The following is a 26654-nucleotide window of genomic DNA, read 5'->3' on the forward strand; positions in this document are numbered from 1 at the left end:
ATCCCCAAGGCCTAACTGTGCCCAGAGGTTAACCTCCCACACTCCATCGGCTTGAGAAGGGGCTCACACCTCCACTCGCCTCCACAGGTTTGCCCGTGTTTACACTCATCATTTACACCCTGTTGGGGCTTCCCGATCGTCATCTGGCTTTCCAGCAGAAATTTCTATTTGTGATGCTTATTCTTTGCTATTAAGAAGCTTTGGCCATTACAATGGTGTGGAGGCAGGTGAAACTGGGGGATTGCAGCGGGTTTTGCCAGCGCACAGCACCGGTCTTTCTAACAGAAATGTACGGCGGTGGGAAGCCGCGCTCCTTTCTAGCGCTGTGGAATTACCTTAAGCTCTGGGAAAAGGCCAGCACGTCATGAAAAGCGGTTGGAGGAAAAGCAACTCCAGCCTCCGTCTGCTCCGTGCCGTGCATTGAATTCCCGGCAACCCGCCGCAGGAGAAGGGATCTCCGCAGAGTTCTGCCCTCGCTCCAACCACCCCCGGAACGCGAGGGGAACTGGCTCAGAGAGAGGGGAGGCTGCTCTCTAGCTCACGGTCAGTCGCGGTTTCGCACGTTACCTCGTTCAGCTACTCCAGATCCGCAAAGATCAGGGAAGGCGATTGATTCCCTGCAGTAATTCCGCACCGTGCGGAGGAGCGCCAGCCGCCCTCTCGAACGGAACGCCGCTCGCCGCCGCTCGCCGCCGGGCTCGGAGCCCCCGGGGGCCGCAGGGCTCGGGCGGCGCTGCCGCAGGGCGCCCCGGGCGGGCGGGGCGGGGGGTCCGGGCGCCTCCCCCCGCGGCCGCAGCGCGGGGACCCGCGGACGGCGGCCCGCAGCATGGGCGGCAGAGCCGGCTTCTTCGAGGTGGGTGCGGGCGGCGCCGGGGCCGGGGAGGGGGGGGCGCGGAACGGGAGGGGGCCGCCCGGGGTCCCGGCGGAGGGAGCCCCCCGGGGGACCTTCCCCTCGCCGCTCCTCCTCCTGCCACCGCTCGGGGGGTCCCTGCGGATCCTCCCGGGGCGGGTCCGGCAGCGCATCCCGGCCGGGAGCGAGCGGGGACGAGGAACGCTCTCGGCACCTCCTGTCCCCAACTTCTCGGGAGCCGATGAGCCTCGCCCCCGGGGCTGTTCGGCGGCGGTGACGGTGCCGGTGCGCCCCGGGGAGGCTCCGGCGGCCGCGGCTGCACCGGGCGGTCGAGTCTTGCTGGGGAGAGTAAGGAATAGCCGGGGAGACTTCAGTGCAGCCGTTCCTCCGCGGGCAGGAGCGCCGAGCGCCCGGGGACAGCGAGGGGAAACGCGTCTCCTCAGCTCGCACCGGCTCCCGGCTGGAATTAACCAGGCGGGCTCACACGAGCGCTCCTGGAAGTGGCTGGTATTGCAAAATCGGGTCGGTACGAGCTCAATGCCACCGATCCTGAACGTGTTTCTGCAGACGCTTGGGTTTCTCCAGCACCAGACTCACCTAAATATGAAGGCAATCCCTACCCTCCCCCCTCCCCCTGTGCAAAATACAGGATAATCGTTGTTAGAATATTAACAGAATCTAAAACGATCTGAAAAAAACAGCCGGTCCTCTGGTTACCATTACCTAAAAGTTCAGATTTTGCTTTTCAAAGCAATAGAAGTGTTTTGGACATCGCTAACAACTCAGCAAAATAAGCTGTCTCTAGCTTTTGTGAGTCTGAGGTAGCCGCTTGCACCATTCCTTTCCCTCTGCAGCGTTGACTTTCCTGGTTTGTTTTTTTTTTAGGAAAAACAATCAAGGTGTTCACTGCCTCCTGCTTTTCTAGTAGTGTCCCAAACTCTTGTGCGATCCAAACGCAGGAGCGGGCATAAGTGCGTTGCCCTCCGGAACGTGTCCAGTCATTGAGTGGAATGGTCTGCAGGTTTGCTCTTCTGCCTTAGTCGCACTGACCTTCTGAAAAGCACTTGTTACTAAAAGACCTCAAAGCGCAGACATCGTCATTGTTACCTGATTTTGCAGATGGAGAAACATGAGAAAGTAGAATCATGGAATGCTTTGGTTTGGGGTGGAATGACCTGATCGGTCTTGCTAGGCAGAACAATAGCAGCAGATAGAGGTCTTTGAGTCCTAAATCAAGATCCTGTGTCTAAGCAACACTAATTCAAACTCAGAATGCCTCGTGAATTTGCATGTCAACCTTGCATGTCTTAGCCCTTTTCTTTGTACAGCATATAATGGGTGGAAACAGATTTGCCTGGATCATCCAGCATGTGTCTGAGCTGAGTCAGGGTGTAGGATGTGGACAAAGACAGCCTAGGTAGCACTGAGCAGTGCTGGTGTGTATCACTTTCTGCTCTGTTCTCCCCACTGATTTGCTTTCTGTTGTAAATTTGATGAATTTGAATTCTGAATTGTATTTCCCCACCATGCATTCAAAACTAATGTATCAAAAGAGAGAAGGCAAATGTTTCACCTCTCCCAATGCTTCTGGGGGCCAGGGGAGGCAGAAATCTCTATTGGCATTACAAATATTAGCATTCCCTGTTTGAGGTACTGGATAGTTCTGAACTTTTCTTTGTACATCTCTAAACCATTTGCCCTCTATTTCCCTTCTGTGGTGCTTCCTTGTAAGAATCATGAAGAGCTTTACAATCACCAAACTGTTGCTGCCTGAATTTTTTAGAATACGACTGTTACAAGTTTAGCAGAGGTTTATTGGTGGAATATTTCTTTCTGTTTGGTTGAGTTTGTGCATTTGATCAAGCTTAGTAGACGACCAGTGTCATAGGCTTCTGAGTATGTAGGAAGGTCCTCTCCCTCATCTGTGGGTAAAATTACTCTTTGGTGAACAGACCTACAAAAAGATGGGCAAGAACATGAGACCGACTGAAAGGGCTGCCAAGTACTGGCACAGGCTGCCCAGGGAAGTGGTTGAGTCACCATCCCTGGAGGGATTTAAAAGACTTGTAAGGACATGGTTTAGTGGTGGACTTGTCAGTGTTAGGTTTATTGTTGGACTTGATGATCTTGAAGTTCTTTCCCAATCTACACGATTTTGTGATTCTGTGGCTATGAGTGCTAAGACACTGGCTGTTATTTCTCTTCCTTTTCTTTATGAGTCTTTCTCAGGCAGCTAAAGACAGGAACACTTACAAAATACGCAATATTGTCTTATGGTGACTATTAAGACGCCAGCAAAAGGCAGAGTCAGCTTTGAAAGTACTTTTAACTCCTTATTTTGAATTGTCTGTGTTCAAACTTAATACCAAGAATTATAAGCAACCATCAAATTAAGCTGAAGTATGCTGGACCTAATGGATGAACAGCAAAAAAACCCTGAAGTGGCTGAGTGATTTCCATCTAAATGTGAGATGATTGTATTAGAAATTATACGCAAAGTTAGATTGATGTACTTCTAGACCTGTCTCTCGATGACTGCCTCTACGTTTCTTACTCTGTAATAATGCTATAATAGGTCTTGTTTACATCATGTATTGGTACGATTCTAATTTCACCTCAGCTTTTTTACCACTAGTAGCTTGAGAGAAGCCTAGCAGGAACAACTACAGTTTAAAGAAATAGATGCGTATTGGAAAGTACTGCACTTGATAATTTGAGGAGATTCCCCTCCAAAAATTTAGGTATTTATGATAGAGACTTGTATCTATATAAGTAATACTATCTAGGAGCGCTCATATCTCCAAATTGATAAGAGAACAACTCTTCTGACCTATTTTAGATGTCTTTCAGAGCTTATGATGCAGTTTGTTCTAAAAGTGCCTGCTTTTCTCCTTTCCATACAAAGTATGTCTGTGACACGCTTAGATGTGAACGTCTGTAGTAGAGAGAGCTCTGAAGTTAGGCTAATGAATTCTACTCTTTCTTTCTACCTGACAGGTTTAGGTTTTCAAAAGCATTTCATAGAAAGAAAATAGCATGGTGCTCTGACTTCCTTGAGGAAAGATACTTGAACAAATACTCTCATACTGTAGAAAATTAGTGTCATAAGAGCCACAGTTATACTTTTCCTCACTGAACTGATTTGGATGGGAAGTGCCTTTTGTAAGCAGTGGTAACCAAAAACGTTTTGGAGTTTTTCACTCCCTGAGGGTAGGTTGAAGTGATATATGCAGTACAGTTTAAAAGCAATAATGTGCTGCCACCCCCCACCTTGCTGGCATTTAAACTTTCTCCCCCTTCTGACTGTGATAAAAACCCTCTGAATGCAAGGGGAGGTGTGAGTGCTGCCTAGCAAGCATTGCTGAGATGACAGAGCTCCTGTTACAAAGGTTTCTCCCACTCAGAGCTATGCTGTCTAAAGCCTCAAGTAAGAGCACTGAAAGCAAGTGCCAAAAGCAGGACTGCAGAGGATTTTAAGATTCTGTATCCTCCAAGAGTTGCCTGAAGAAGACGAGGCCATGTATGAGATACTTGAATGGTCATTTAAAGGGACACTGCTGAAAATTGACCTGCTCTTTGAAAACATCTGCTCTGTTTTCACAAATAACTTGTAAGATTATTATCACACTAAAAGATGAGATGATTGGGAAAAGCACTCTCCCTTTTTCTTCCCTCAGCATTTCTCCATACACTTACCAACATCTTCTACATTCGGTTGCTCTTCTTAACTTAAAAGGGAAATTTGTCCTTTACCTTTATGAGGCTTGAGAGAGAAATTTTTAATTTTGTATAGGAAAATCTGATAGAAAAACATTACTTGGCAGGAAGTACCTGGAGCTACGCAGAATCTGAAGGCTAGGTTAGAAATCGAAAGTCTTATTTTAGAAAAAATAATGGACTTCTTTGAGGTATGTTTTAGAGATTAATACAAATCTTTTGAGTTCACATGTCAGTATAAGGGCTCCAGACTTCCCAGGGCTTCCAGTCTCGGTCAAAAGAAAGCAGACCCATCATTGATACCTCTAGGTAAAAAAAAAAAAAATAAAAAATCTCTCTTCAGTCTCTTGAATTCCATGCCAAAAGCATTCACTGGATGTACATTTTGACATCCATGTACCAACTATACCAAAAATAACCCATGAAGAGTAGTAGTGGAACTATAAATACTGATGTTTGACATTGCAAATCACAGTGCTGGTGCAAAGAAATGATTGTGATATCACAAAAAAATTATAAACCTCTTCTGCCTGAATATTGTCATTATAGAAAATAATCGCTGTAAACTAAAATCCTGAGGCAGTGAATATTCTCTTGCACATGAAAAAGGCTATGCAGTGGTGTTGAAAAACCTGGATGTCTACTTAGTATTGAGTGAAAGTTGGCTTAGGTTCTTAGATGGAGGCACTCCAGTCTGCTGCATAGTGACAGTGATACTCAGTGAATGATGTGACTCTTGAGTATGCCTGGGAAATTGGCAACATGCGGCTCTGTGTTAGCCAGTGAAATTAAATACCCTCTGAGTCATTATAAAGTGGTGCAGGTTCCTTTCCCGTCTTGTGTATCCTCCTGGAAGATGTCATGCTGGTAAAATCTGGAAAGCTTTCATAGGCATTCAAGAGCCAGAATTCACTGTGAAAGCACAAATCTCTATCAGCTGTTTGTGAAAAATAAACCAACCTCCCTCTCCAAGGCAATATACCTTCCTTTCCCTTCCCGACAGACTCATTTTATCCCCTGTCAATTATAGAAATGGATTTGTCTTTCTAAGGGGTGGCCATTGCAGCTCTACACCTGCTACTATCCTCAGGACCAGCTTCACAAAGCGACTTGGGCTTTTCCAAGTCTTCAGATTAGACACCCAGGTTCAAGAGTGGGTATAGCAACTTAGCTAAGGAATTCAAGTTTATGCCACCGTGTGGTGTGCCAAAAGGCATCATCTGTAGGGGAATGCTGAACAAAATGACAATGGAAGGGAGCAGTGTCTGAAGCAGCCCATAGAGACAGGCATTTAAGATTTCTTTTCTCTAGGTCACTGCCCCTTTCACTAGAATACACTCTTGTGCTCTCCTGTCTGTACTTTTTGGTCTCTCTTGAATCCTTGATTCCTTGCTTGGTGGCCCAAGCCATCCAACCCTTCTGTGGGAGGAGTGGGGAGTAGTAGAAGACAGACTAAAGTAATTTTCCCGCTTCCTGGAGGTGTGTCTGACCATTACATATAAAGTATGAAGACCTAGATCATCTCCATTGCTGACAGTTTATTTTCATTTAGATTATTTTCGGAAATAATCTAAATGCTGTGCATTGTGCTGACCTTGGGATAAAGGTGCTTACTGGATCAAGGTCCTTGAGGATTTAGATGCAGTCATGCTTAACTAACAAATCTGAAACAGGTGGAAGACATAAAAATGTACTGAGTTTCAGCACAGTTCTACTGGTGGTTCTCATTGGCTTGCACAGGAGCAGAACTTAGAAAGCTGAAGTGTAAATACCTAGTGTGTCTTGTGAGCTTTTAAATGTTAGGCATTTAAATATTACAAAAGTGCAATTTAGTTGTATAGAACCTTTTGAGTATGCGTGACACTATCTCTTCTCTTGCTGCACAGAGAAATAATGTAATAAGAGTCTAGGCTAATGAAATATGAGCCTGTAGTTTCAGGGAGGAAAGGCTTTACTTAGTTGGACTGCTTACAGAGTAAGGTACAGCACTGCACAGGTAAGACTTTGTGGTTAAACATTTGCCTTGGTTCAGCTTTGGGAATTCTTCAAGCAGCATGTGGCTAAGCTGAGGAACTCCCTGCCTCAGGACACTGTGCATGCAAGAAATTTACGCAGGTTTAAAAGGCAAGTGGATAAACTAATTGAGAAGTCCATTAAAAGCTACTAAATACAAATGCAGCACTTCTGGTGCAGGAGAATCACAGCCTATGTGCCTGCATTCTCCCTTCCCCTCAGTCACTACATTCTTGCCCTGTTTAGTTACTTTTCCTAAAGCCCCTGCTGTTGCAGAGAGAAGGGTGTAGTTGTAGATAGATTGTTTGATTCATCCTCAGCAACAGTTTGTACATTCCTGTGCAAGGGAAATCTCAGACTGGAAGTCATTTGTAGCAGCAGGAGGAGCATAGTTTTCAGTGTTAAGTACACTTACATCAATTTCCCTTTGGCTTAACTCTACTGACTTCAAGAAAGTTATTCTTTGTATGCCCTAGTGTGAGAACACACTAAAGCATGCTTACTTCCTTCAGGAACAACACACTAGACCTGAACAGTCTAAAGATATAAAGAAAATGACTGATCCCATAGGAAAATGAAATGTTTAGAAAGATCTAATTAGGACTGTGGCAACCACTGATTTTATTTTTTAGTGTTAAATTCAAAGAACCCAACAGATGTAAGCACTCTAGTAGTTCAGGGAGAATTAATTCATTCTGCATTACTTTTTCTCTAGCTGGCTGGTTCCTAGACTGTAAAATAAGCAATTTTTTTACTGAGTAATTTAAAAAAAAATCAATACAATATATGCTTGTGTCAGTGCTCATAATCTCGCTCAGCTACAGTTTACTGAATCTGCTGAGTACAAATGCTGCAAATAAAACTTCCAAGATGCACAGACATGATAAGTGTGTCAGTATTTCCGTAACAGTTATCACGTAATTATTGAAGATCTGTTGATCCATAAGCGTTTGATATGGCTTTAGATTGTGGGAGTTAGATCTACTTTGTTTTTGTAATCCTATTGAAGGGACACTGCATCTTATTTTTTTTTTAAACACTTTGCTCAACTCTTCTTCCCCTATGAATAAACTTTTCCCCCTTTTATTTTCTGAATATAAGTTTAACAGTTGAATGTACTTTTTTTCTGCTTATATCATACATTGATTATTCTTCGCCCTCAACTTGTTCTAAACAATAATAATCTTCTGTTTTGAAAAACACTGTCAATCTTTAATCATTGCATACTAGAACAAATTTATCTTCTCAGCATTGAAGATCTATATTTGTAGTCACTTATAAAATAGTTTTAACATAGCTATCTTGCACAAATCTGCCTGTTGACTAAGCTCTACTCAAAGTAGATCTAGCAAAGCTGCAATTTAAAATGCCTTTAAGAAGTCACCAAAATAAGTGGACTGTAAGTCATCCTGCACTGGTGCAGGCCAACAGTCAGTGTTCTATTGTGCTAAATGCTTTGAAAACACATAGAAATTAAAGTTCTCTGAGCCAAACGATTTATGTTGAAAGGAATGATACGCATCACTAAGTGTTCCAAGAACAGATTGCTGGGTATCTAAAAACTGTTGCCAACCAATACATTAACTGACTTGGTGCTGCGCCTGAAGACTGGAAACACTGTGTTCAGTGCCATGTGGGTTCAAGTGGTTGGCCCTTATGTTCAGAAAAGAGAACAGCTTTTGCCTCGGATCAGGCTTTTCTGTCCTTTATGCGGGGAACATCTAAACACTGGGGGATGTTCTGATTCTGCAAAGAGGCGTGATAATTAGAGGAAACAGTCACTTTGTTCTCACTCTGTTATTGCACAACTTTTTATAAGCTGGAGTGGAATCTAAAGTCGTGTACCTACATCTGTCTTCCCGAAAAGGGAGAGAATTTGGTATTTGCTTAGTCTTGAAAGTAACTGAAAGTAACTGAAATGTTTGACATTCAGGAATGGATGTCCAAAAAAATACAGAAACATTGAATTATCTAGATAGCAAAGGACTTCTGGAAGTCATGTAGCCCTACTCCTCCTCAAAGTAGATGATACAATTAGATCAAATAGCACTGAGTCTTGTCCAGTCTAGTTTTAAATACCTTCAAGGATGGAGATCCCACATCCCCTCTAGGCAATTTCTAATATTTGCCCAAGCTCATGGTGAAAAAGTTCCCTTGTATCTGGTTGGATTTTCCCATATTGCAGCTGGTGTCCGTTGCCTCTCACCATTATCACTGTGCACCTTCAAGAGAGTCTGGGTCTTATAGGGTCCTTTTATGTATTTGAAGAAACAGGCCTGTAGAGGTAGATATGTCAGTTTGGCATTTCAAAGAGACATGCTGGAATGGAAACAAGTAACAGTATAGAAGAACTTGGATGATTTGTTTGTTTGTTTTTCACATTAATTCCAAAAGTTCACAGAATTACCTAGTTTTCTTCACAGCCACTTCCATGAAAACCACAGAGTAGAAGAATAAAAAATGCTCTGTAATTTTCAGTCTGGCTTTATGCATAAGAAAAAAAATAAGAATAATTCAATGTAAAGAGTGTAGGTGGCAAAAAGATATACAAAGCACTCTGTAATTGGCCCAGAGAAGATTTCTCTGATACAGCCACTGAAGACCATGGACTAAAACTGCCACTGAGGAGTTCTGAGCCAATATCTATATACTGGGAGTGGATATGGAACAGGAAGAAGACTGTTAAAGCTGTGGCTGCTGCTGCAGTTTGTAGGCAGCCCAAAGGTATTCATTGACAGAAGAGCTTTGAGTTACACCAAAGGTTTCAATAACCCTTGGAGCAACTCAGCATCAAAAGGGACAAGAATCATAGAATCACTAGGTTCGAAAGGACCCACTGGATCATCAAGTCCAACCATTCCTATCAAAGAAGTATCAGTACAGTCCCCACAGTACTTGTTCTGTGGGCTGCAAGAATCAGAATGCTGTATTTCAAGAATATCCCTCTGGGAAGGCAATCTACTTCATTTGCTTTCCGACAGAGATGTCCCACAGACAGAGACATTAAAACTTGAAATGTGTGTTCTTTCAAACGTAAAAAATTATGGGAAAATGTACAATATCCCAGTGATCTGTCACACATTTGTTACATATCACAAAGGAGGAAAAGTGCTTACCTCCCTTGATGTTCCACTTAGAGCTTGCAATACGCAAGTGAAAAACATCACTGGATTAGTATTTCTTGTGGAGATTAGCTTTGATACTTCTGACTGGAGCTGAAGTGCCCCATTGCTGCACCAACAGAGAAAGAATAATTTGGGCCAAGTAAAAGAAGGAAATAGGATACTTGAACCAAGTGATCTCTTCAAAGCAACCCTATTACAAAGATACTGAACTGTGACTCCTATTTTTAGTAAGGAATCATATTTGAAGTCCAATGTTAATCTATCCACTTGGCCAGTTAATACCAAACATAATTAATGCTACATGTGTATTTTTAAAAAAAACAAGAAACTTTTTTGGTACTGAGTGATGATAGTCCCAGTCATTTAGTGTGACAGATAAGCTTTGAACTTTCACTCTTAGCTATACCACAAAGTTCCATTACAAAGTGTTTGTTGAGAACAAATTAAATTAAAACACCATCACTTGATTTTAGGTTTTGTTAGCTTGCTGCAACTGGGCTTTGAAATGTCTGGGGACTTTTTTCTTGGCTATTGATTAAAATCATAACCTTTTACCAAAGTGTCATTTGATCCAGAAATAAACTGCCCTTTCTCTTTTAGAACTGTAGATAAACCACTGCTTGGAATATGAAATGCTAATAGTTACTAATATGGGTGGTTTGAGAGGCAGGAGACCTCTTAAAGATTTGGGAAGCCCAGAGTTTTAACTGCATCTGTTCGTTATGTCCGCCAAGGTTTTCCACTTGCTTTACAATTCAAATATTCTAGGAACAATGCACATTAATCTTCAAGCTGTATGTACTCAGAATATTTGCTTACATTCGTATATATGCATTTTTTTCTCTCTGTTTCTAGTTTTGCAAACCATAACAGTTCTGTTCCTTAGTGATTCTTGTGAAACTTCTCTACCTTTTGCTCTAGCATAAGAAAATGTCCCAGATCAATGTGTTTTGATCAATAAGTTAGCTACTTATGTTTCTGAATATACCTAGCAAGACAGTTTATTTGGCAAGAATAGTATTTTTTGCAAGCTGAGTGCTCTGAGAACCTGACTGTGATTAAAGCTCTCCCTTGAGCCCATCAGAAGTGCTTTTAGCATAGTGTACAGATCAGATTAAAATGCTGTCTCACTCTTAACAATGATTGTGAATTTGGGAATCAGCTAAGAGTTTAGAGGTTATTTAGCCAATAATTAGTAATGATCATTTTGTGTCCTGTCAGGTGGAAATCCTTGATTGGAAGACAAAGGAACAGCTATGCTTCCTAGATAAGGTAAACCAAAAATCTGTTTAAAATGCTAGGTGACTATTTAAAAATTACTAACTTCTTTTAGGTAATGTTAGTGTTTATGAAAGGTATTTATTTAATCTTCTGGTAGCCTTTCTCTGGCCACTGAGGAAGCAACAATTATGCACACTTCATACTGACTGCAGAGTTCTTAACTCCTCTTCCAGATGAAGTTTTTGGGCAAAGAGCACAACTTCAGCTGCTTCAATAAGATGGTGCCAGTTTTGCCTTACTCATTTATAACCCATCAAAGTGTCACTGCTGCTGTAGTAACTCTAGATCACTGCTAGAGAAGCTGCCTCTGAAACAGATGCCACAAATTGCCCTCTGTTTTTCCTTTAAGAAGTACTTTGAATCACCTATACCAATCCTGGCCATCTGCAAGAAAGTTATACTGTTATCTTGTCTGAGTTGCATTTCTCCTTGAATGGTCTTACACCTAGCAGCTGTCTTTCAAAATATGTATCTTACATATGCAATGTTTTCTGTTGCCTAGGTGGAACCAAATGCCACAATTAGGGAGATCAGATTGATGTTCCATAAATTATGTGAGTATAACTTTTGCAGCAGTTCACATCACATCAGAATATCCAGTATATAAATAGGAGAAAATGACATAATCTGAAACATGTCATGCACACACACATAATGCTAAGTAACCTGCACATGATTGCAATCATAGCGAGATTGCAGTATCGTATTTTTATACTATCTTATATACCTTTGTATTTTTTCTGCTGCATTATTTCTCACAGATATTAATGTTGAATAAATATCCCTAAAAATCTTTTCTTGTTGTGTTGCATTCATTATAGTAGCGGATGCTCTAAAACAAACATTGTATATCACACAATTCTGTGTGGTCTTACAGATCCTCGGTGGTATCCAGCAAGGCAGTCGATAAAACTCGATCCAAGTAAGTACTCATGAGGACTAGAGTCACAGAGCTCTGAGCAGGGGCCTGGCACAAAAAGTGTACTTTGCATGAGTGTTAGCTCTTAAGAGTGGGTGTCCAGCTATATTAATTAGCTCTATAGAGGCCGAAGAGAATCCAGAAAAAAAACAATTCTTTGAAAGCATTGAACAGAGTTCCACCCACGTTCCTAGTGCTTGGTAATTAACTCAGGAGTCTGCACATTGTTCCAAAGCACTTTCTAACTACTGAGCACTTTTGCTTTCAAGATAGGCAGTACAGAATCTAGATACTAATTTCCCTTAGCTGCACTGAAATCATCTCCATAATGATGCTCAGCTGGGAGTACTAAAAAGAGGCACGAGTTAGAGCTATCAATTCACATAATCCTCTGCTCTCAGTCAGGAATTACAGTTCTTTTGAGGTAAGCTAATGCAAACCACATTGCCATGGATGTAGGATTTGCTGACAATGCTGATGCCAGCTGGCTGACTTAATTAATACAGTAGTAGGTAGAAGCCTCCTGGTACTTGGCCTGGGTGCACAAAAGAAAGTATAATTGCCAAACTGTGTTAGCATTCTTATTGTTCAGTATAAAAGGTAGCACTTTTTTCTTATGCTTCCTTTAAGCATGATTTTATTTAAACACTCTCTTAAATGTATGCTGGTGAAGATTATTTCATTGTGTACAATCTGTTCATGGAAAACAGGCATTATGGGTATCTTATTTCCTTCTTCAAAGATCTACCTTGTCAGATTCCTCTATGGACTTATCTTGTGAGACTTGCTGTGAGAAAATGCTTGCCTTATGGAGATGCCCCAAAATCTAGGTGCTAAAAAGCTTGAGTACTAGCTCAAGTCCTTCTAGCTGGTTGGTTGCAAAAAAAAAAGGAGGCAATGAAAACCCCTGTAGGAGAGCCTTCCAGTCTCAGCTTATCCTTGCTTCTGTTTGTCTGACAATGAGTGATGAGGAGAGAGGAGAGAGATGGAGGTACAGCTAACTAGGAGGTCAGTAAACTATATTCAAGGGCAGTGACTCATCAGCAAATTCTGCTGTAGCAGTAACGAAGCCAGTCTACTAGGCTAGTCAGGCATATAGGACTGAAAATTCTCCTGACTGTCTTGGTGCAAACAGAGGATCCAGGCTTATGTGTGATTACAGGGATAAATAAAAATAAAGTATAAACATCCTTAGTTTGTTTATTGAGATTCCAATAAACCCACATCACATCAAAGAATCTCACAAATTGGTTAAAGTGCAATGTAAAGCTAGTATGTTACCAAAGTTTTTGATAGGAATGGTTGGACTCAATGATCCTGTGGGTCTTTTCCAACCTAGTGATTCTGTAATTCTGTGATTCTGTAAAAGTTGACTTGAATTTCACTGAGATGTAATTGCTTCTTTCCTTCTCAGAAGGAAAGTCTCTGAGGGATGAGGAAGTCCTGCAGCACCTCCCTGTTGGCACAACTGCTACCTTATACTTTAAAGATTTAGGGCCACAGATAGGATGGACTACGGTGAGCTATGCTTCAAGCCTGAGCCATTCTAATGGCTATTTTTCCATAATTAATCCTTACATCACTTTTTGTCTCTCTCCAATATTTCTGCATGATGCCTGCTCTGGTAGTGGATGCAGGCAATGAATTGTCATTGCTTCAGTTCCTTTAGTCAGGGAAAGAAGTAACAGAATATTCTGAATGCCTAGATCCCTGGGAGAGCAGCAGTGGACAGCTTGCTGCAGGGTAGGTTGGCTCTACTGAACTAAGGTGCAGATTTCAAATGGATTAACATGCCTGCTGCAAAATCACTGAGAACTAAGTGTCTAAGAGCCTTTGAGGATCTGGTTCTCAGGGCCTGCATAATCTTCCAGTCAAAGATCAGGATGATACTCCCACAAGTTTGTCCTGCAAAGAGGCATGTGAGCAACTTCACATGTCAGTGACTGAAGTGACTTTAACAGGAAAACGTACAAAAGTCAGATCAGTTAGCTGTCTGCATGTGGTTGCGTCCCAGGACACTAGTGACAGGCTAGTGACGTGTGATGATTTCTGTAATATTAATAACCCTCCACAAAGATCTTGCATATTTGCTTATCTTAGCACAAATTCAGATTCTCTTACAGCTCACACAGCAGGCAGCACAGCACTGCTGTTTATGCAGCGAGGTGACCGATGCCCCTTCCCATTCTTCAGAAGGTCCATAATGCACGTATTACACTAGTTCTAATGAAACAGCACAGCACAAAGGGGAAAGTAACCTGTAGTTTAAAGGCACGTTTACCATTTCTTAGCTTGAGACATTAATAAAATCTTGTGTTAATGACAAATAGCAAAGACAACAGGAGGTAAAATAAAAAGAATCGAATGTTCTGCAAGACTGAATCTCCCCATCATTACTTTGGATGCAATGCTGAATAAATCAGGCAGCTGTTACACAATCCAAAAAAACAGTAGGACAGGCAAAAAATTCTAATGGCAATGTAGACTCCAGGACACATTCATCAATAGATACCAAAGTATCACAGTGCTGAGTAACACCAGACTTCTGCCATTCCATAATCTCGCCTTTACATTCTGCTCTCACTGCCCTTCAAGCTACTTCATTCAAGTGTAAGCCAAGGAATACTTCAGTTTTACCAAATAAAAAAGACAAACCTCGTCTACAATCTAATCTAATCTTCACCAGAGAAAATGCTGATTGTTACAGAAGTTGATAACACAACTTTCTTGTCAAAATATCTCTAAACACTTTAGAAAACAATGAAAACAGTGGTTGGGTTCAGGTTTTTTTTGGTTTTTGGGTTTTTTTTTGACAGAAGTGCAATCCATTTCCCTTCTTTTGCCGTAACTGAGGTATGGGCCTGTCTTCCTCACTTACAGAAGTGTGGAAGATGTAGCTGTTAATGTTTGGCCCAAAGTCAACTTCAGTTTAAAGTGGTGTTCCTAAGAAATACTCACCCATCTGAAGTGAAATCAAGTTAAATAACAGCTGGTCTTGTTTTCTTTTTTTTTTTTTTCCCCTTTTAAAAAAAATTGTGTTCAAATTAAAGATTGTTTGAACATAGAACGCATTGTTTCCCAGGACATCTGCTGTGCTAACCATTCATACAGATGAGGTCACCTGTGAACACTTATAAGCTGTATTTCCTATATTTATAAGCTGTATTTCCTATATTTATAAGCTGTATTTCCAGTTTCAACAAAATCTGTTGAAAAAAAGCTCCTCTTTTTCAATATAAATTTTTAACCAAATTTCCTTCTAATCCAAAATAAAGCAACGGGTTTTGAGGGCAAGAGGAGAGTGAGAACTGTGTAAATGTAACATGCATGCATATTTATCATTATTATGCCATTATTATCTTTTCATGCCCATCCGGCGTCAGCTGCACTGGCAATGGCTGTTTGTATACAACTGAGGCAAGTGCATTGCGAAGCATCTATGTGCATGTCTACCACTTTCATAGCCCAAGCCCAAGCCCAAACCTGCTGTTCCCTCCCTGCCTCTCTAAATGCCATCCTGGGTCAGCGGAGGTGTTTATCCTACTGCATTAGTTGTCACAAAGAAACCAAAGCAAACCCACCATCTAATTCAGCTGTCTAATTATTTTCTCTCTTTTTGCAGGTATTTTTGATAGAATATACAGGTCCATTGTTCATCTATTTTCTGTTTTATTTCCGCATGCCTTTTGTCTATGGACTGGATGAGAGGTTTACATCAAGCCCACATCCAGTAGTTAAGTAAGTTTGTTTGCAGGCTTGAGCAGTATTTCTTGTTAGCATTGTAGTCTTATTCCAAATGTCTTGCTACACTTGTGTTTTTAAGCACACTTAAATGCTTTTGTCTTGCTGTTTCTAGCTTGGCATGTATCTGCCATTCTTTCCACTACATCAAAAGGTTGATTGAAACAGTATTTGTTCATCGGTTCTCCCATGGGACTATGCCACTGAGGAATATTGTGAAGGTAAATTGTGTCAGAATCTATCCATAGCCCCCTTACAAATCCAACCTAGCCAACCTATGCTCTGCCTCTGCAGCACAGATTTTTTTTGGCGTGCCTTTTGTGGTAATGCACAGCAAACCTCACCCATAAAACTGTAGTTATTTCAAAAGAGTTTTTAATGTCACTGTTGTATAACCCACATGTTGCCAATACTGTAATTCATGTTATAGCATTCTCATTGCTCCTTTAGATTTTAAACCTTCAGCATACTCTTCCCTCAGCTATCTCCTTCTGCTGAAGTTTTTAGTAAGAATGTTAACTTTTAGGGTAGTACAGGTTGGCATAATGTTGGGAGGGTTGCTTTCTCATAAAAAATCTAAGTTCTGTACTAGTGATTTTACATCATCTTTGCCCTTAACACTCTGCTTGCTGTTAAGCAACTGTTAACTTACCTTTCACCCAGTGCAAAGCAACCTGGTTGTTGAGCATTTTCTTCTCCCACAGGAGTGCTCCATCGCCGCTGTGGCAAAGGGCAGCTGTTGAGATGCAGACACCCTGTTTCCTAGATTTCTTTGAAGCTGCACTGTGTGGTTCTGCATTGGCTGTAGTTATTTTACAAACGTTTGCAAGAGAGTACACACCAGTGTTAAAATATACTTTATAGTCAATAAGACAGGAGATTATCATCTACAACTGGAAAAGCATATATATTGGTATTTGGTTATTTGATGTTTGGTATTTAGTCAGGGATACTATGGCAATGATACTTCCAGCAGCTGAAGCTCTATCTTGTGGCTAACTCCCTTCAGCTGTGCATCAGCTCTGGTAGTTCTGACAATAGCTTCATGCTTTCTAAATGGAAGGAGGGTCTGTAGTTGAGCAGTGGCCCTCAGAAAGAATCCTCTCCAGCAATTTACTGTGTTTTCTGGAGCAGAAAAGTGTGAGCCTTGTTAAAAGACTCACAGATCTCTTAAGACTTGTTCTTGACGTAGTAGTAGCTAATGCATGCTACACAGCAGATAAATGAGCAACTTTACCTTGAAAAAGAATCTGTACAGGGTGGTAAATATTTTCTCACAGCTATCTCTGAATTACTCACCTGTTTCAGGCCATACAAGTGTTGTTGCTAAAATTGACATTTGTAGCTGTTATTTTGATCACGTCTACTTTTTCACCTTCTCTGTTTGGTAGTACTTGCTTTCATCTGTAAAGTTGCTCACAGTTCTTCTATAATACCTGCTTAGCACTGCTTGAGTTTTATTTGCTTTTATAATTTCATTGACTTTGGTGTCAACGTTACTCCAAGATTGTGCCAGTGGGAAAAATACCACATCCTCTTCCTTTTTTCTCACACATACAGATGGTAGACAAAGCTTCTTACTTTAAGTGTTTGATCACATACATAGCGGATATAGACAGCTTATTTCCTAAGCATAATGGAAAGCTACCTTTAACAATAGGCACTTCAGTCTCAATAAGCAGAGATCTGAGGCAGGAACTGATGAGGTTTGGGATTTTCATCCTTTGTTTACCAAATGAAAACAGTAATAAATGATGTCATAAAATGCAGCACAGATTCACCAAAACCAGTTTATGTTAGATACTAACAGTATAATTCTTTCTAAGATATATAACTTTTCTAGGCAGTGGAAAGGTAGAATGCCTGATTTATCTGGACTTAGTAAAAAATTGGCTCACGGTGAATGAAATAGGGATGAATACAAAAATTGCATAGTGATAAAGGAACTAAATGAAGGAAAGATGATCATGGTTGTGCCAGAAAAGGCACAAGATTGTTGTAAAGTGTTATTGCTTGCATGGATTCTGAAAGATTCACAGAACAAATTTCTTTCATTCAAGTGGGTTTGTGAAGTCTGCATGTTCTTTGCTGTTCCTATTTGAACCCCACTGGAGGCTTTTGTATGAACAATAAGGCTCCTAGTGGCAGCTGGAAGTTTGTAGTGTTCCTGCTAATGACCTTAGCTGTGGCAGACTCCACTCATCTTAAAGCTCCTTTTCTTATAACTGAGGAATGCTCTTGCAGTAAATCATGTTCTTTGGATGAATAGTACTTGTTCAGTTTAATTACAGCACGTATTGTTGGAAGCTGAGCCATGATAATTTATTTATTTAATTTTCCTTTACTGAAATCCACTGCCAAGCCTAAAAATTAGGGAAAGGTTTTTCATAAGATGCCATTTCAGGATTACAAGAAATTGCTTCCACCTAAGTTTGTACAGCAGTTAGTAAATTATAGGTGGTGGTGGGAGAAACTAGTGTTAGGGAGGAAGCAGCAGTTTATGGATAGGTTGTTCCTCACTGGACTCATTCTTCCTGCTCTGGAACGCAACATGTTCTTTGATACGACTGCTTGCAGCAGATGAGGGGGCTTACCCCTAGCCAGCATTTTTAGTAAAAAGCACCATCAGACATGCAGTCAGCTCGTGGGGGTTGCAGATGCTGAGGTAATCACTTTTTGGGGTATTATTGCTATAAATGCAGCTCTGGTATATACAGGGGGAAAAGGCTGCAAAATTCAAGGTGAAAAAAAATTAAACCAGTCAGGAAAGGAAAGAATGCAGCCTTGGATAAGAATTTTGGCTGTCTGAGCAGGAGGGGAAAGCTGTGAAGGAGAAAGCAGAAAGACCTAGAAGTGTCTAAGGTGTGTGAACCTATTGGAAAGACAAGAAAAAAGCATCACCAGAAAGAGTGAGAGGATTACTCAGGAGTGAGAATAGGAGGGAAGGAAAGATAAGGGGAAGGAAAAGAACAGGTGAAGTGGTGAATGGAAGATGAAGAGCTCAGTTTTGGTTTTGCTGAAGTCCAGACAGTAACCAAACATGCCACAAAACATTAAAAACTGAGGCACTGGGTTTGATAATGGAAGAAATCTTAACAGGTGAGAGGCAAATTTATGATTTGTCAATGATGGTTAATGTCTGTCTGTAAGAGAATGGCACCTAGACATGAGAGCATGGAGAAAGAAGAGGAATGAGCCAAGAAAGGGCCTCCCTCCTACCTACAAATATGTAAAGAGGGAGAAAATAACCTGTCACCAAGATATTAAAACAGCAATGAATATCAGAAGAAAAAACACAACAGGCAGGACCAGGAAAACCAAACAAGCGGTAGAGATTGTCATTGTAAGTATTTTTTTTCATGGATGAGGCCTGTGAACAAACTCTGAGATTGGTCAGGAATGAGTCAGTACAGCCATTAATGACAGTTGTTTTATCAGAGTTTAGAGAATGGAAGCTGGATCACAGAAAGCCAAGGGCAGCAGCCAGAGTGACAAACTAAAGATACTACAGTGAAAGGGCAAATGAGAGTGTCAGGCATGCTAAATGTTACCGCATAGGAAAGAAAGAAAACCAATGGGGCGAAGGAGAAGAGGAAAGGCAAGAGATTGGACAATGCAAAGTAATAAACAGGGAAGAGAGCACAACACCTAAATCTGGTTTTACAGTCTCAGGGATTAGCAAAACAAGTCTCCCTTTAACACAAAGTCTGTATGGTACTTAATCTTTAGATAAGTGGCTTGCCAGACAAGATAAATCTGTTTTCAGTAGTACGATCATACTTTATAAAACTGTTAATAAACTTAAAAGCTCCAAGATATTTGAGGTTAAATCTGACTCTATGAGCACTAGTTCCTTCCGCTTATTTCCCGTTGTCTGCTTCCACTTTACCACACTTAGTATTGTCGTTTTTTGTTGTATTATCGACAACTTGAAGGATCAGCCCAAATCATTGTTATCAGTGGTCCTTGCAGTGAATACTGGCCTAGAGGATTGTACTAAAACAAAGAAAAATTCCCTGTTTTTCAGAACTGCTTATATTACTGGGGATTTGCAGCTTGGCTTGCTTATTACATCAATCATCCTCTTTACACTCCTCCTTGTAAGTAGCCTGACAGCCTTCAGTATGATTTAAGTATTTGTGTGTTTGTATATTAGTACTAATCACATTTAATTTATTTTTTTTATAGCTTATGGGAAAAAACAGATAAATTTTGCTGTGGTCATGTTTCTGGTAGGTTTGCTGCTCTTTTTATACAATATTAAATCATATTTCATGGAGGACTGCATAGGATAAGCAGATACTTAAAACTTGACACTTGGAAAATACTACTAAAACTGACCACTTGAACATTTCAGACATGCAGAAACAACATTAGCGTAGATGATAAAGATGGACCCATTTTTCCTGTGTATGAATAACTTGTTTAGAACATCAGCTGTTCACTTGCTTTGAGAAGCTAATAGTCCATGACGGCAGGATCTCAAAGCAGTTTCCCAGTATGAAAATTCTGTGAGTTGATAATCTATTCCCTATTTATAGAGAGACTACATAACTGAAAGTGCAGAGCTGGGAATAAAACTCAGGACCTCTGACCACTAGTCATTTGCTTTGATAGTTATGTTTTGCAGACTCTAGAGACTGTCCATAATCATATGAATGGGTCATTTCAATACACTTTCTGCATAATTGATTGGGGAAGCATTACTCAGAACCACTGGAGGAAGCTGGGTCAATTACATTTCATGATTCATATAGATTATACTCCAGAGAAGAAAACTTCAACCTGTATCTTCCTTGGGATTTTAGCAACTTTTGAGAAAGCCAAATATCCAAATCAATTTTTGGGGTGTTTTTAAAGACATAAGAATAACCAAAAGATAAAGAAAGTATCTTTTGGATTTCCTGTTATTTCCTTTAGTTTATTGCCTTTAGATCTCATGGGGATTTTATAAGTAATAAATTTGGTCCTTTGGACACTGAGTCCACATTTGCTCGCAAATATCATAGATATATAACAGAGTATAATATGATATTTAGTATCTCAAGATAAATACATAATTCTCCCTTCCCCCCCCCTTTTTTTTAAAAAAAAGTAACCCACAAAATAACAAAAGAGAGAAGAGTAAATAGAAGGAAAGCACTTTTTTAACTCTGTCATGCCTTTTCTTTCAGCTATGTGAAGCTGGAAATTTTTCCATTCATGTTGCACTCAGTGACCTCCAGAGAAATGGTAAAAACTGCATTATCATTTTTCACTTTTGCACAGCCATTCGGTATTTTTACAGTTACTCTGTCTCATGAAAGATCTGATCCTGCAGGGCATTGTTACCCACCATCTGACTGCTATGGGTGTGCAGGTGGCTCAGCACTGTAAAGACTGGATTGTAGGGGAGATCAGACAGTGCAAGGAATCCAGTACTGGACTGTTAAATAGCACTTACTGTAATTTTTATTGGTTTGGGCCAGATTGTGCTGGGAGGGAGCAGTTATTTTAGCTGTACTGGTAAGTGTAAAAGGAAACAGAGCTAGTATAAGCCAAACATCTTACAGATATAACCTATGTCAGCTAAAATCCCATTCTGTGATCATTTAAGTACACCTTAAACTTCTAAATCTAAAACTAGAGGTACCTCTTCTTACAAGAGTAATTCTGATCAAAGACATATGTTGATGACTGTCTATTGCCCAGGGCATTTCCTCAAAGATATTCTTGTGGATTCAGAAGATTGCATATTTTCCCCACATACTGCTTGTCCCCCTGGTAGTGATGAGACACAAATAGGCAGAATTGGGTTGTCTTAGGGAACAATGTATTTAGGAGTGTGAATATTTTTTGATTTGTTTTCTAATCTATAGGATCCAAAATCCGTAAGATCCCATATCCAACAAAGAATCCTTTCACATGGCTGTTTTTCTTTGTATCTTGCCCTAACTATACGTATGAGGTATGTATTTTCAAACAAGACGTTAAGATTTTAGTTTTGATGAATGTATTTTCATTTATTTTGGAATATTAAATATGGAAGGAACCTCTGAAACTGTTCAGCTGAATACATTTCCCCTGCTCCCTTAGACCCCATGAAATCAAATTGTAGACAGGAACTTGTCTGTTCTTCCTCTCCTCCCTTGAAGCAGTACTTATGGACTAACCTTAAAAAGTTATCTCAGACTCCGGCGTGTGCTTCAGTGTGGCTGCTGAATGAGACAGTAAATACATTTAAAAGCAGTGTGGATTTTGCAGCTGGGAACATGGAGATTGCCACTGATCATGTGTTGCAATGAAGGGATGACAGCGTCTGGTGGATTTATAAGAGACCACAGGAATATCACAGTAGGCAAAAAGATGATGGGCAGACAAACAGAAGATATTTTGGTGACAAAACGGAGGGAAAGGCCCAGGTCTCCTTCCCTATTTTCTTAAGACATACGGTTGCTTCTGTTAGTGGTGACTGCTTCAGAAACTTGAACCAATTTATTGCTTCATATTCCTTAATTGGGAGCCAAGCTTCTGACTCAGTTCAAAACCAATTCACACCAGCGCAACCGTGTAAAATTCACCCTTGAACAGTCCTGTTTTGTCTTAGGTGGAGATTAACAGTTGTTAATGAGAACAGCATTTGGCCTCAGGCTATAGAAAGTTATCATTCCTAGCACTGATGGAGGTATGACAAATACAAATTAGGTAGAGAAACAGGAAAGACACTACGCTGTAAAGCTTAACATTTTGTCACGATGATAACTATGGAAGCAGATACAAACATTTTGTTTGTGACAATAAGGCATTGTTCACCTTTTTGGCTAAAGGTTATTAGCACTGGAAACTGATCTGGCTGACCTTGACTTTTTTATTTACCTATACTAGGAAAAGGTTGGTTTTGATCAATAGAGACATAAATTCAAATGCTGTCACCAGAAATATTTTACATTTCCTTGGCCAAACAGGTGGGGACCTGGATCAGTTTCACTATCATGACTCAATGTGTTCCAGGTGAGTAATGTTTTGGTACTTTACCCTGAAATGATGTCAGCAACAAGAACGTCTTTTTAATCTGACAACAAAATGCATCTTTTTCTTCCTTCCTTCCAGTGGGGCTGTTTACCTTGCTTTGCTTCATTCAGATGACAGTCTGGGCAAAGGATAAACACTGCACCTACCTACGAGAATTCAAAGATTATCCAAGTCTTCGAATGCCAATTATTCCCTTTTTGTTGTAAGAAGAAAGGTTTAATTTGAATATTGCATGGAACTTCAAGAAGAAAAAGCTCATAGAAACTCCTGCCAAATAAGTGAATTAATTTAAAGGATTTTGGTGCATGTTCAATCTCCACTGCTGAGGAAAACTGTATGCACTTGAAAGCTACACTTCCTTACATCCAAGAATTCTCAGCTCAGAAGCACCTTCAAAAAAATAAGACTTGCTTGCACAGCTAGTAGTCAAAAGCCCCTACAGTTCACTGTAACATGATTGACTTAGATTTTCCTGTACTAGTCTATTTAGATTGATGCATCAGAGATACTGAGAAGTCTGTGCTGAAAAGCAGTTCCAAATTTAGCAGTGGCATTCTGCAAGACATAAGTACATTGGAACGAGGACATACCAGCTAACTACTAGAGAGCTCAGCTCAGCCAGCAGGGCCAGCTGGCCTGAAGACAGTTGCATGATCTGCCTTCTTTGACTTGAAGAAGAGTGTGTGCTGCCTGGAGGCAGGTGCTTATTAATATTATTTGGTAATAATATTACCAAAGAATACAAATGGTTTCTGGAATAAAGAAATAGGCAATATCTTAAATAACTGGTTTGGGTCTAACCCTGAATTTGCCAGAAGAATCTGAAGTAAGGAGTATTTGTAGTATTTGTAGATGTAACATCCTGCGTTGTTGAGGGTTTTTCGCTTGTTTTTAGTTTTCTTCATTAGTAAATTGCATACTAGTAAATAAGGTTCAGAAGATCCGATCTATGCTGTATCTGTGGTATTTGGCCTGTTTTCTTATAACAAGTCCGTGTGATGCTAAAGGACCTTCTACTTAGCGTTTATGCTGGCATTCTCTGAATAATTTTTAATACACTTTGTAAATACATGAAGTGACTGCTAGTCCTCAGAATTCCAGCTCCCTTCTATTTTCTGAGCCAGGGAGAAAAATCAACCACATTTTGGACTTCCTGTGTTCTTTTTCACAAGATGTTCAGTGGGACTTAGTTGGTTTTGTGCAAATCTAGTAAAAAAAGGCTATTGCAATCTATCTGAATGACATTTTAAGGAAGCTATTTTAAAGTATGAAGAGAATGCATAGATACTGTTTTGTTTAACAATTAATTTATTTCTCTATAATGGATGTATAGGAAGATTTTTGCAACTATTTGTAAGGGTGAAATAGGCAATAAATTCCAGAATATATTTTGGAATCGGTTGAAGTAATTATGGCAAAAGAAGACTACAGCTGGTTGCTGAAGTTTTGTAATATTTTGTACAGTAAAAAGCAAGTGTCCTTATATTAAAAATGAGAAAAAAAATCTACATCAATTGAAGAAAAACCCTAACAAAGCAAAAATACATGACCCAGATTTTATTTCTGTCTAACATATTTTAGAGAAGATTTCTTAAAAGTGGTTAGATCTGGTAGGTAACTGAAACAATACCTCATTATGAATTTGTTTTCGGTATTGTTATGTTCCTCTAGTTTAACTGTGAAGCAGAGAAAATAGCTAAATGTCAAATGATTTCCCACTGAATGCAGCATGGAGTACAAGCAGGTTGAAATTTTTGTTTTGAGCACAGAACAAGCACATACCCTATTCACACTTCACACCCACTTAAGGTCCAGTCACAGGAAAGAAGAAAAATCTGATCTTGATAGATAGTAACAAAGATATCTTTCCAGGCCTCCATGAAAAAAGAAAACTTTTGGCTGATTTGGACACACTTCTTTTTCCTTTTAATCTCCATTTTGACATTCTGCTTCCATTTGAGAAGCTTGAAGGTGAGTGCGAGATCATTTTCATTAAGATTCTGGTTTTTTTAAAAGCAGATTTCTTGTCTGGGTCTGAGATCTGAATTAATTCTTCTCATTCTTGCTGAGACAACTGTTTTCACTGGCAGCCTGGTGAAACACTGAAGCAGTCTCCAAGCACTACTCCCATCAGCCGGCACTGATCTTCTGACCTTGGTAGTCCGGTGCACTCAGCATGTCAGGAATCCCCTTCTAAGCTGGGCAATGGTCTCTGCATTGGGACATGTCTGCTGGCTGGTAGCAGTTGACTTAGGAGTTCAACAAGAAAAACCTACCAACCTGAAAGGACCAGACAGAAAAACTGTCTTTAATGCTCTCTACCTGCCAACGAGGGCGAATGAGACTTCTCTTCTTCTATCTTGCAATGAACTTTATATTAGATGAAGATCCTGTTCTATAGCAAGGACCTGCCTTTCCTTTGACACTTTCAGCATTTTGTATTCCTGATAGAGCAGTAGAAGTTTGCTGTTGCTAAGGCTGTTGCTGTTGTGAGCACAGTGCTCAGAAAGGTGCAAAAATTTCAGTATAACACTGAGCGTGGAAACCTTTGTGTTATCCTTGTACTGCTCTGGTATGGCACATCTTTGCACTGTGCACACTCTAAGTGCTAGTGACTGCAGGAATAGTCTACGCAACTGCCTGCTGCTGCGATGCAGGGGACACCTTTGCTTCTCGGCTGGCTCCAGCTGCACGGGGATGCAAAGGAATTTCCTCATCCTCCATCTGCTGTTTAGCAAAGTTCACAAAAACCTGTGTAAGGAAAGCAGAAAATGTCACATCCCATCAACTGAGATGAGTTAGGGGAGAGACTGTGCAATTGCATCATCTTGGCCTCTCTGCAGGGAAGAGGTAGAAAGGGGAATCCATAGACGTGAACTGAATTGAGACACTGCATATCAGGAGGGATCATTAATTCCTTCTTTATTTTAACTTCTTTGCAACTTTCTTCATTCAGATCCACTTATCTGCAGCTAAAATCCTCTTTTCTCTTAAGCAGGAGATGGGTTCAGGAAGGTTTGCGTGGCTTGCATAATGTAAGTGAGTTTGGTTGTGATGGGAGGGAGGAGACAGTGTGTTTTATTAGGACGCTGTAAGGCAGCCAGGAATGTCTCTTTAGCATTCCCATCAAAGACAGTTTTGCATATGTAGACCCTCAGGTACTCAGGAAAACGGGCAGATGGCGCTAATACCCTCTAGCAAGTGGCTGTTGCCAACAGTCCCCATGTACCTTCCGGTATTTCTGTGTCTACTTAAAGTGCATGACAGAGACATACAAACATTTCACTAGATATCACAGTATCTGACACAACACAGTCAAAATCTCTGATTTAGAATAAAATGTTATTCCAACTTAGCAAGCCTCATTCTGAAGAGATGACCTTGCTCAGACCGCTGCTCTTGAAGGAATGGGTTGTGTGAATTCTGACATCTGGGAAACACTGTCTTACTGGCTTTTAAATGGCTCCTATTTACACATGGAATTAGTAACGGGTTTCATACCTGGTACACCTGCCTTGACAAGGGGCTGGGAATTTTGCCTAAGAAAGAAGTGCAAGATAATTCTCTACTCTGAACAGTTTGGCGCTTTAGTTGTTTGGATATATTCCCATTGCATTGCCTAATTCTCACCAGACAGGCTTTCTCATAGATGCTTTATTTTTTACTCACCTGATCTAAAGTTGTCTGAGACACAGAATATTCTTCAATATACAAGTTTTCCTTATTGGAGATAATTAACCGAAAAATCTTAGCCAGAGAGGAGGAGCAGATCTGATATTGCAGCATGTTGTAGTGTTTCTCTCTCTGTAAACTCCCTGGGAAATTCTTCTGTATGAATTGCTCAGCAGGAGTAGGATCTGGAGGCAGCCCAGACTTTGGAGCTTTGATTTTCAGAGTGACGATGTAGCCATCTCCAAACCTGAGAAGCACATGCGGATTTGGGAATTGGATGAAGAGATGGTTTCATTATTCATGAAGGAAATGAATTATCAGCAGC

General features: G+C 40.5%; 2 protein-coding genes across 8 annotated transcripts in view; one reads left to right on the top strand and one right to left on the bottom strand.

The window, feature by feature from the left end:
* Window positions 1–448: 448 nt before the first annotated feature.
* LOC138723201 (very-long-chain enoyl-CoA reductase-like) lies at window positions 449–23974 on the top strand. 4 transcript variants are annotated; one of them, XM_069862122.1, is made up of 13 exons: window positions 449–543; window positions 10927–10977; window positions 11489–11540; window positions 11864–11908; window positions 13320–13423; window positions 15528–15643; window positions 15762–15867; window positions 19674–19746; window positions 19835–19878; window positions 20821–20878; window positions 21505–21593; window positions 22591–22636; window positions 22736–23974. In XM_069862122.1, the coding sequence occupies exons 3-13, from the start codon at window positions 11525–11527 to the stop codon at window positions 22861–22863; spliced, it is 825 nt and encodes a 274-aa protein (XP_069718223.1). In that variant the 5' UTR covers window positions 449–543; window positions 10927–10977; window positions 11489–11524; the 3' UTR covers window positions 22864–23974. The 4 variants fall into 4 exon arrangements, 3 of the variants coding, with proteins under 3 accessions (XP_069718223.1, XP_069718222.1, XP_069718224.1); XR_011337827.1 differs by lacking the exon at window positions 449–543 and adding an exon at window positions 788–853 and having other exon boundaries at window positions 22511–22636; window positions 22736–22838; XM_069862121.1 differs by lacking the exon at window positions 449–543 and adding an exon at window positions 788–853.
* A 27-nt stretch (window positions 23975–24001) lies between these two features.
* Window positions 24002–26654, bottom strand: part of ABCA4 (ATP binding cassette subfamily A member 4) — an 87319-nt gene continuing 84666 nt past the window's right edge. For all 4 annotated transcript variants that reach the window (XM_069862119.1, XM_069862116.1, XM_069862117.1 and 1 more), the window contains exons 49-50: window positions 26327–26576; window positions 24002–25408 (exon numbers count right to left, since the gene is read on the bottom strand). In XM_069862119.1, the coding sequence (XP_069718220.1) occupies window positions 25286–25408; window positions 26327–26576 (373 nt within the window). In that variant the 3' untranslated portion in view covers window positions 24002–25285. The remainder of the gene's footprint in view (window positions 25409–26326; window positions 26577–26654) is intronic.

The sequence above is a fragment of the Phaenicophaeus curvirostris genome, chromosome 8, assembly GCF_032191515.1.
Source record: "Phaenicophaeus curvirostris isolate KB17595 chromosome 8, BPBGC_Pcur_1.0, whole genome shotgun sequence".
Lineage (NCBI taxonomy): Eukaryota > Metazoa > Chordata > Aves > Cuculiformes > Cuculidae > Phaenicophaeus > Phaenicophaeus curvirostris.

What these genes read in the sequence shown, in the direction of transcription:
- LOC138723201 (XM_069862121.1), top strand. Translation starts at nt 827, where the DNA reads ATGGGCGGCAGAGCCGGCTTCTTCGAG. An exon ending in AGCTATGCTTCCTAGATAAG is followed by an intron (nt 10,978 to 11,488) that starts GTAAACCAAAAA and finishes TCTGTTGCCTAG; the next exon opens with GTGGAACCAAATGCCACAAT. An exon ending in GTCGATAAAACTCGATCCAA is followed by an intron (nt 11,909 to 13,319) that starts GTAAGTACTCAT and finishes TTTCCTTCTCAG; the next exon opens with AAGGAAAGTCTCTGAGGGAT.